Source organism: Notamacropus eugenii, chromosome 1, assembly GCF_028372415.1.
Source record: "Notamacropus eugenii isolate mMacEug1 chromosome 1, mMacEug1.pri_v2, whole genome shotgun sequence".
Lineage (NCBI taxonomy): Eukaryota > Metazoa > Chordata > Mammalia > Diprotodontia > Macropodidae > Notamacropus > Notamacropus eugenii.
The window spans coordinates 492,977,583-492,987,693 of NC_092872.1; the positions used below are offsets into that span (position 1 = coordinate 492,977,583).

Genomic DNA, 10,111 nt, shown 5'->3' on the forward strand with positions numbered 1-10,111 from the left:
TGCAAATGACTCCCAGAGCTATATATCCTTGTCTCCCTTCTGAGCTACTGTCCCATATCACTCACTGCTTGTTGAACATTTCTACTTGGGAGTTCTTATAGGCATGCCAACATGTCCAAAATAGAACTTATTACCCTCTCTCCCAAACCTAGTCTTCCATACTTCCCTGTTTCTTTTATGGATACCACTGTCCTCGTCTCAAACACCATTCTCTGCATGAAGACTTTTTTGATCTCCCCACCCCTTCCACACTAGCATCTCTCAAAAAAAATTCCCTTGCACTCATTTTGTACATGTAAATACATGCTTTCTCTCATGAAAGAACATGAGCTTCTTGAGGGACTGTCTTGTTCTTAACCTTTGTATAATCAGTACTTAGGCAGCTAGGTGGATCAATAGATAGAGTGGTGGGCCTGGAGTCAGGAAGACTCCTTATCCTGAGTTCAAATCTAGCCTCAGGATACTAGTTTCCTAGCTGTGTGACCCTGGGCAAGTCACTTAATCCTGTTTGCTTCAGTTTCCTTATCTGTAAAATGAGCAGGAGAAGGAAATGGCAAACTACTCCAGTATCTTTGTCAAGAAAACCCCAAATGGGGTCAGGAAGAGTCAGACATGACAGAACAACAACCAACCTGTACCTATAGTACAGAGCCTGATAAAGAGTGGTTATTTAACAATGCTTGTTGAAATCAAAACTGAATGCTAAGAAATTATAATGACCAAGTTTGGACCCACAGAGAGATATAAGAAGTCACCTCCAACTCTTCCTTTGCAGAGGTGGAAAACCAAATATGTAATATTGTATACTGTGTCAGACTTGTTCTATGTGTTTAATTTTGTCAGAGTGGGGCTTATTTTTCACTTTTTAAATTTTTTGTTATTCTCAGAGGAAGAAGGGTATGTAAGTGATATAAAGTGATATAAAGTGATAAAGTGATATAAAAACAAAAGATGTCAATAAAATGTTTTTAAAATAAATGCTTATTGATTTGGTTGATTGATGGCAGACAAAGAATTAGAACATTCATTTTTAGGAAAGAAGTCTTCAAACCTCTATTGCTGAGGAATGATGATGAAGCATGTTAGCCATCAACCTGACCAAAAGGCACTGGAGTCACTGGACTCAGGCAGATTGAGATCTATATTTTCAGACATGTTCAATGTATGGATTTATTTTACTTGTCTATACTTATTACAAGGAAGGGTATTGGGGTTTTCTTTTCTTTTCTTATAATTGCAAGAGGGATTGGGGAGGAAGAGGGAGATCAGTGGTGAGGATGCCCCCTCCCCAAAAAAGAAGAAAAAGGAAAGAGGATCACTATAGCATTTTTTAAAAAGAACAAAAGAGAACAGAAGGAGGTTCAGAGACAATCAAGAGATCTTTGAAATGAACATGTTGAATATATTCAATTCTTTTAAAAATGAAACCTTATATGTAATACAGATTCATGACTTTGGTGTATTTGGATATGATTGTGTTTGGTGACATCTGTCAAATATAACCAAAATCAAGGATAACAAAAAAAAAATTTTTGTTTAAAAAAGAGATACATTATCTATAGTCCCAGAAACCAGAATGGTACAAAAATTTACTCTGTTTGGGCCAAGGTGAACATTATCTATGAAACTGTAATTTTGGGGAACAAGAAAAGATCTTCTCAGCCAGTTTTAAGTTGTAAATCCAAATAACCCAAGACTAAAATTGCTAAGTTAATCAGAAAAAGAAACAAGTAGCCAGAGCTCAACCATTCCAAGGGAGTTGTCATTATCTCTAAATAATTGGACCAGGCCAAAACAAAATGGCCTTGAAGCATAAAAGACAATGGGACCTTTTCTCTAGTGGTCTAGAGCTTTTCCTAGATATATTTGCTAGCCTCAAGTTAATTCACTCCCAACAGAAGAGAGAGTTGGAGTTTGATTGAGGTTATTGTTGGTTATGGGGGGTGGGGGTGGATGGGGGGTGTGTGTATGTGTGGGGGTGTGTATGTGTCAGGGTGTGTAGTGGACTTGGAGTCAGAAAGATCTGGATTCCAATCCCACCTCTGAAATTTACTAGTTGTGTGATTCACACGCAAGTCCCTTAAGTTCTCTCAGCTTGTAAAATAAGGGACCAATACTTATAAAATCCCTTCCATCTGTTGGGGAACTCCCTGTGGCAGAAATCATCTAATAATACACATAGGAACCTGCTAGACAACTTCCAGTCTTAGGTGCCTCTAAGTCACCAAGAGGATCACCCAGCCAGCAAGTGTCAGAAGAGGACCTTGAAACCAGGTGGTCCTGACTCAGAGGCCTACTCACAAGCCATTAACCTGTTCAGTTTTTGCAGTTGCAGAAATCACAGCTAACAGATACTTAAATACATTATAAATAGGGCATAGCAACTGCAAACCAGCCATTACCACGCAAAAATTGACTACTAAGCAGTACTACTAAGCACCAGATGCTGTGCTAGGTCATAAATGCTCACTCACAAAAGTGAGATGGTCCCTACCCTCACATTCTATTGGGAAGGAGAACTCATTATTGTGATGCTCATGGTTGAGTTGGACCCAACATAATATGAGAAGTAATAATGCAACTTGACTCTACTCTGGTAGGACCACATCTAGAATGTGGTAGGGGCTTCTGAGTGTCATATTTCAGGAAAGATGTTGACAGGTCAAAGATTTAGGAAAGGGTGACTAAGATGGAGAAGAAACTGGAGATCTTGCTATTTGAAGATTAGTTGAAAGAAGTTGGGGTGTTTGGTGTGGAGAAAAGAAAAATTAGGTGTGATGTGATAGCTGTCTTCGTGTTTTTGAAGGCCTATCATGGGGAAGGACTAATATGGTTTGAGTAGACCTGGAGGGGCCTGACCACCAGAGCAATCAGTGGGCGTTGCGGGGTTTGACTTAAGGGAAAACTTCCCAACAGAACTGCTCAAAGGGAGAATGGGTTGCCTTTGGAAGTAGAGGATCTTTAAGTATTTTAGAGGCAGCTGGGTGGCACAATGGGTAGAGTCTTGGACCTAGAATCAGGAAGACCTGAATCTTCAGATCCAGTATCATACACCTATTTGTTGTACAACCCTGAGCAAATCATTTAATCCCTGTCTACCTCAGTTTCCTCATCTATAAAATGGGGATAATAATATTTATCTCCCAGAATTGTAATAAAGATAAAATGAGATATTTATAAAATGCTTCATAAACTTTACAACTCTCTACAGAAATGCCAGCTGTTGCTGCTGCTGTTCAAGCAGAGGCTAGGTGACTGTTGGGACATTTTATATAGGAGATTCCTGGTCAGGTACAGGTCAGCCTAGATAACCTATGGGGTCCCTTCTGGCTCTGAGGTCATGTGACTCTGATTTTGCTTTTGCACCTAGTGTTGGAGTGTTTTCAGGCTGCAAGACTTAAAAATCTTCTGGAGGAGCCTGAGAGAAAGTTTTGTCCTACTACCCTTTCCACCCTCTATGTAGTCCCCTCTCATAAGGCCAAGGAAGCTCAATAGAGCTGGGAAAGATATTGGAGATTATCCTGTCCAACTTACTCATTTTTAGAAATAAGGAAACTGAGGTACAGAGCAGTGATTTTCATCAAATTCCTCTAAGTCACAAAGAACAGAACTGGGATTCATACCCAGATTCTCTGCCTACACATTCAGCACTCTTTCCATCACACAGAGTTTCCCTTGCCCTCTTTCCTTGCTGCTCCATGGTCTGCCTTCCCTTCCCCCTCCTAGGTCCTTCCTAGCCTGGCCAATGGCTTGCTGCTTATTTTCTCTTCTGTGTATCCCTTGCATAACTGGACTCAGCAGCTGAGCAGCAGGGGGAGGGGAGAATGATGTGGGACTGAGAGAGACCGCCCTCTCCTCCCCCTCACTGATACCATGAACCCAAGCTGTGTTGTTTCTGGTTGGGTGTATGCCAAACCAGGCCCATAAATAGGGGTCTTCCCTGCAGCTCTCTCACTTGCCTTCTGCCTCTCTCTCTTGCCCATCTCAGCCCTTAGTGCCTGGACCAGAATCTCCTCTGTCCTCAGCCTATTAGCAAAATGATGGCAATGGGTCTTCTGTGGGTGGGGCTAGCCTTGCTCCAGGCTCTGGAGACCCAGGCCCAAACCCACGCCCAGGATTCCCAAGAGGACATCCCAGTTCAACCAGCCTTCGTAGAGGACAAGGTAAGTGGGAAAGAGGTCCCTGTTACTCCAGCCCAGTTGGAGCTGAAGCTGGGGGACCTTACCCAGCTTCTCCTCCCTCAATGTTCTATTCCAGTTGGGATATTTTTGCTGGGAGATAATAAATGAGGGGATGGCTCAATGGCAAAATATAAAGTATGGAAGACTCACCAAGATAGTCTGGCTCCCAGATATGCCTGCTTTAAAATCTCAAACAGGTGAAAAGCTTATAGATTAGCCCTTTAACTAAAGATCTGCCTCAGGATAAGGGTCTGAGGGGGAAGTCTTGTCCTGGTAACAAAATATGGGGTGGGCAGGCAAAGGAGATACTCCCATAGATACAGGTTGCCCACAAGTATGCACACTGCTGTAGGCTGATCCTTTCCCCATACAGATTTGCTTTGGTTGGCTGGGGTAGCAGTTAGAACTGTTAGGGAAGAGGGAAGGAGAGTGGAAAGACCTCCATCCTTATTTCAATCATCAGCCCAAGACTCTGAGAACAGCCCCAGCATGCCCTCTGCTGGTTTCCTGGGACAGTGCCGGCTTTGTAGTCTGTCAGTGAGTTGTGAATAAGACTACATGTTCACTAAAGAGGAATGGGGGTGGGAGGGAGCACCTCCCCACAGTGGAACAAAAGGTCAGAGGGAGAACCACTCCTGGCCTCGGAGAGCCAGGATGCTTTAGTGGCTGTGAGATGGGGCTGATACCACCATCACCACCACCATGAGTGGCCAGGGTTCTCAAAGGCCATGGGCTGCTGACTCATTCTTGGGTCAGTGTTTTATGCTTAGGGTGAGCATCTCACAGACAGTCCACCCTAAAGGCCACGTTGGGGTGAAAGTTTGGATGCCTGGGGAACGATAGGGAATAATGAAAATGAGTGAAGAGTCCCAGAGGCTTGGTCTGCTACAAAGGAGCTGCCCTACAGTTTGTAGGAACATGGTACAGTGTGGCATTGGCTTCTAACTACCCCTGGTTCCTGAAAAATAAGGCAGAGATGACGATGTGCAAGGTAGTCCTGATTCCAGAAGCCGATGGATCAATCAATTTCACTGCTACCTTTGTCAGGTAAGACTAAAAGCCTGGTAATGAACGGGACCAAGGCTGCCAGCCGGGGCCTAGGGAATGAGTTCCAGGGATTATATGAGGTTAAATGGAATAAGGAGGTCATGGGTGGACAAAGGACCTTTCCTTCCCCTGCCCCCTAACCATCACTCCTTCCCAAGCACATCAGGGACAGAGCAGGGGATGCTGGGGTGAGAGGGGGAAGTAACTTGGCTACAATCGTTTTATTAAACAGTATTTATTGGGATGGGGTCAGTGTAGACTCTTCTAACAAACACTACAAACCTCCCCCACTCCATACGTTACCCAGAAAGAGTTAAAGACACCCTAGTGGTGGAATAAGGAATGACCTGCGATGTATTTGTTAAAGGAAATGCCCAGGTGAGGAAATTCCTTCTACCAATGTAGGTCAATATCTTCTCCAAATTTTATAGTCTTAGTTGTCCAGAGTACTACCACCAGGTTATGTGATTTGCCCAGCATCAGCAAGTTTTGGAGGCAGGGCTTCAGCCAAGTCTTGCCAGGTTTCAGGTCAACAGTCTGATCCACTTCATGTCACTGAGAATGGATGTTGCACGTCACCAGCCACTTTCAAAGTTTATGAAATTGTTCACAGAAAGGAAGAAAGGGTGTTTTAGTCTTCACTGAATAGAAGGAACCTTCATTGTTCATTGTATTTGACCTAGGTTGTGTTTGCCTTAGTAGGGTCTTTATTTACATAACTGTTGTCCATAAGTATATTAGTGTTTTATCTCTGCTTTCTTCACTCTACATCTCTTCGCAGGAGGCTTTATTAAGCAATGCTTAATCAGAACAGGTAGCTCCAGCCAGGTAAAGCAAGGTTAGGGTCTGGCTATCAATGCCACAATGGGACTGGGAGCGTGAACAAGTAGGACAACATGTCCTCCTAATATTTAACCCCATTCCCTCTCTATAGCCATAACCCTAGTCTCTAATATTAACTTTATCTCAACTCATTATAGTCACATTTTAGTTATCCTTTAAACTTTACACATTTCCAATGCCAATCCAGAAGCAGCTAGGTAGGACAGTAGATACAACAATGGATTTGGAATCAGAAAGACTTGAGTTCAAATCCTGCCTCAGACACTTACTAGCTATGTGACCCTGGCAAGTCATTTAACTTTGCTTTCTCTCAATTTCTTCATCTAAAAAAAAAATGAAGGGTCGAGGAGAGGGAGGGGGGGGAATGTAGACTCAAAATCTTATAAAAGTGAATGTTGAAAACTAAAAATAAATATTTTTAAAAGAGAAAAAATAAATTTATTGTGAAAAAATAAAATAAAATGAAGGGTTGAACCCAATCGCCTCTGAGGTTCCTTTCAATTCTAACTATATGAGCCTCAAAGTTAGTTCAGCAAACTTCCCACTCTAATTCTGTTCTGCTTGTAAACATGAAAACCTTCCAGGTGAGTAGTATTTGAACTTTGGCTAGGGCTGGGGTTGGGGCTGGGACTGGGGACTGGCTTCCTACCTGACTCTGTGCCTGGACTGTACCCACAGAAACAACCAGTGTGCGACTCGAACCTCACTTCTGAGGAAGACTCAGCAGCCTGGACACTATGTTTACAAAAACATCGGTAAGTACTCCCCTTCCTGTCCCCCTGGCCTCCTCTGTTTTTCCTGTCAGAGCATGGGAACTTGCCTCTCTAAAAAGAGTTTAGAGTATCCAGCCTCACAACTTCCCAGGAAAAGGGTTGAAATGCCATTGAAAGTAACAAGAGGGAATCCATGGCCAAAGAGGGCATTGGCTAGCACCGGGTGAATGAATCCATTTCCCCCTACTTGTCCCCTAGCAAAGATTTCAAGAGGGAAAGCAAATTTAGAGTCCCATGGAGCAGGGGGTCCAGGACTTCCCCACAATGTTCCATTCCTTGTGTTTTCTCAGCGTGGGGGACCGAACATAACGTCTTTGTGGTGGAAGCTGACTATGAAGAATACTCCTTGCTGTATGCCACTAAAACCAAAGCCGACAGTAACTTCAGCATAGCAGCTCTATACAGTATGTACCCAGGGTAGCCCAACCCAGACCAATGGGGACCCCACCTAGAGTTCCCCTGGCCAATCCCCCAAAACATACCCCACCCCCACTCCTCTGGTTTTATTGCAAATACCAGCTAATCCTTAGGTTTTCCTGGATTGAGAAAATTTAACACTTTTTCTCAGAGAACAGAATAAGATTTCAACTGAAGTGTGACAGATGGAAGCTAGACAGTAGAGCCAACATTCTAAATTCTGACCCTGGGAACCATAACCAAGGGAGGCTAGGGAGAACGGCCTTCCCAGACTGGGTTTAAGAGCAATCCATCCAGGAAAGAGGGGACTGCTCCAAATGATCCTCTTTTCCTACTAAATCTCTGCTTCCCTCGTGTGCCCCCCCCTCCCCCCCTCCCCCCGCCTTCTACAACAGGCAGAACCAAGGATGTGAGACCTGAGCTGAAGGAGAGGTTCATCAGGTTTTCCAAGTCTCGCGGCTTCACAGAAGATAACATTGTCATCCCGCCCAAAACTGGTGAGGGCAAGGTTTGAGGGGAATAGGTATTAGGGTCTGATAAGAGGCAGATAAACAGCCTTGGCCAAACACCTTAATTGAGGGAGGAGGATCCTAGGATAGAGTTGATTCATTGTACAGGGGAAGCTAGGCTCTAGACCTATTCAAATGCCAACCCCTCCTCCGATTCCTGCCTCCTTCCCTCTTGCTCTTTGCGCTGGATCCGAGTTTCCTGGAGCTAGCCTGTAGCATTAGTGACAGAACAACAGATAAAGAGGATTTGGGCTAACTCTCACCACTCTGTCATAAAGCCAGACTGGGGAGAAGGGGAGACAGCAGCTTCAATTCAGAGTTCATACCTTACTGAGCATCAGAAACCAGTTATGTAGGTGGCGAGGTGTAAATGAAAGACCTCAGCCTTCTAGGAGGCTCCAGTCTTCCCACCTAATACCCCCAATCTGGAGAATTCCACCGGTTCTGCTCTCACTTGACTACAGTCCGAAAGAGGTGGTAGATACATCCTAGGATAAGTAATTGCAATTATTCTACCTGCTCACGAAGGCAAAAGGTTTGAGGAGTCAGGATTCTTTCATCTCCATTGAGATAATCATAAGAAGAAAGGGGTCTTGTATCTGGGAGGATTGAGATTAGACATGAAAAGAACTCTGACAAACACTTTCAGATCCTAGAATGAAGAGCTAGTGGCACTATATGAGACTTAAAAGGAAGACAAATTCTCCTCGGTATAGAACAATTGAGTGTAGGAGAGAAAGGGACATGGTTCTGTTTAAGGGACAGAATGGCTGGGATTCCTTGTAACCTCCTCTGTATACAGATTTGGGGATAACCAACATTTTTTCTCTCCTGCAGATCAGTGTATTGGTGAAAACTAAGTGAGTAGCCCTGAAGGGAATGACTTCTGATGCCTTATTCATAACAGGGTTGGTGGGTGGAGTGTGGGGACATTGGGGTGCAGGTGGGAGGAAGGATGAATGATACCTGCTAGAAACAGCACCTATTTCACAACTACCAAGTGAGTTAGTTAGATAGTGACCTTTACTGTCAGCTTCATTTGACACTGAAACAGAGCCTCAGAGAAATTTAAATGAGTTACCTTGGGCCTTGCAGTTAGTGTTAGATTTCTACATAGGAATCTCAGTTTGAAGTCTGAAGCTTTTTCCATTTACTATAACATGGCTTTTTTCTCCTTCCACTCAGGTCCTGCACATGCCTTGATGACCCCCCTGGACCTCAGGCTCTTCTCTGGATGGTCTCAGCTCCATGGTCCCCTGACAGGCAGGATTCTTCTGCCTGGTGCCACCCCCAGCTTTGTGCTTCTGTAATGACCCCACCAAATAAATAAGTGGAGTACATGGCCCTGGCTCTTGTCTTGTCCTCTCAATAGCATCTTCCTTCCTTCTTCTAATTTATACCACAGTGTGGTCCTTGAGGGTTACTAGCTCTGTATAAGACTCCCCTATCCTAGGCCTCAGTTCTTTAATTTATAAAATGAATAAGCTGGATTCTATCCATGACATCGACATTCTTCTAAGGACTTAGCTTTGACCTATGTCTGATGATTCTAGCATTCTAATATCGCACAATTTATCCAATGACTTCCCAACCAGGCGATCAAACTTGAATGTTGCCATGGCTGAATGTCCTGAGCTGAGAGTGGGGATTGGTGCCATCCAGTGTGATATCATTAGAGCTAAAGCTGAAGAGAGGTGGCCCCCTTAGAAAGGGAAGGACCCTTGCATATCACTTGACCTCTGAATAGTTCCTTGGGTGGGCTGGGGCTATATGAGGGAAGGGGTGAAGTTGTTACTTAATTCATTTCATTGCTGCCTGACACTCCCAGAAGACTCCCAAAGTGCTGTTACTGTGAAGGAGAAGGTTGGAAGGTACAGCTTTGGGTCTAAACCGATTAAGTATTAAGTGGGGATTAAAGAAATTAGATGGCTCAAAGATAAGGGTTTATCTCAAGACAGATTTAGATAAAGGGGAAGATTTGTTGGGAGGAGAAAGAAATCCCTCTACTGTTTACTCCTCTAATTGGGCAAAGAGAAACAGGCTGTGAAACTAAAAGTTCTGGAGCCCTTGCCAGACTTGGTCGACCAAGTCACAAAGTGATCCCCTAACCCAAGTCACCAGCTGCCCTACAAGCCCAACCACAATTGAACCCCTAACTTTAAAAGAACTGCCCACATATTACTTCAGTTATGGCCTTCCCATCCATTCCTGAACATTAAGTCATCAGATCTCTGTCCCTACCAGACTTATTGAAATTTATCTTACAAGTTACTATAGCTTCCTATTCACCAAACCCTATCAGTTCTACTACTCCTTCTTAATTTTTCTGCACTAGCTACTA

The 10,111-nt window shown here is 43.8% G+C and overlaps 1 protein-coding gene across 1 annotated transcript; it reads left to right on the forward strand.

Moving 5' to 3' along the window:
* Positions 1–3,808: 3,808 nt before the first annotated feature.
* Positions 3,809–9,112, forward strand: PTGDS (prostaglandin D2 synthase). The gene is made up of 7 exons (XM_072633067.1): positions 3,809–4,163; positions 5,089–5,228; positions 6,750–6,826; positions 7,135–7,248; positions 7,657–7,758; positions 8,608–8,630; positions 8,956–9,112. Exons 1-6 carry the CDS (start codon positions 4,038–4,040, stop codon positions 8,628–8,630), a joined length of 582 nt encoding a protein of 193 aa, XP_072489168.1. The 5' UTR covers positions 3,809–4,037; the 3' UTR covers positions 8,956–9,112.
* Positions 9,113–10,111: the final 999 nt, after the last annotated feature.

Bases quoted from the DNA above. Each gene is read 5' to 3' on its own strand.
- PTGDS (XM_072633067.1), top strand. From the start codon at position 4,038: ATGATGGCAATGGGTCTTCTGTGGGTGGGGCTAGCCTTGCTCCAGGCT. The intron at 6,827-7,134 runs GTAAGTACTCCC...GTGTTTTCTCAG, and splicing joins CTATGTTTACAAAAACATCG to CGTGGGGGACCGAACATAAC. The intron at 7,249-7,656 runs GTATGTACCCAG...CTTCTACAACAG, and splicing joins CAGCATAGCAGCTCTATACA to GCAGAACCAAGGATGTGAGA.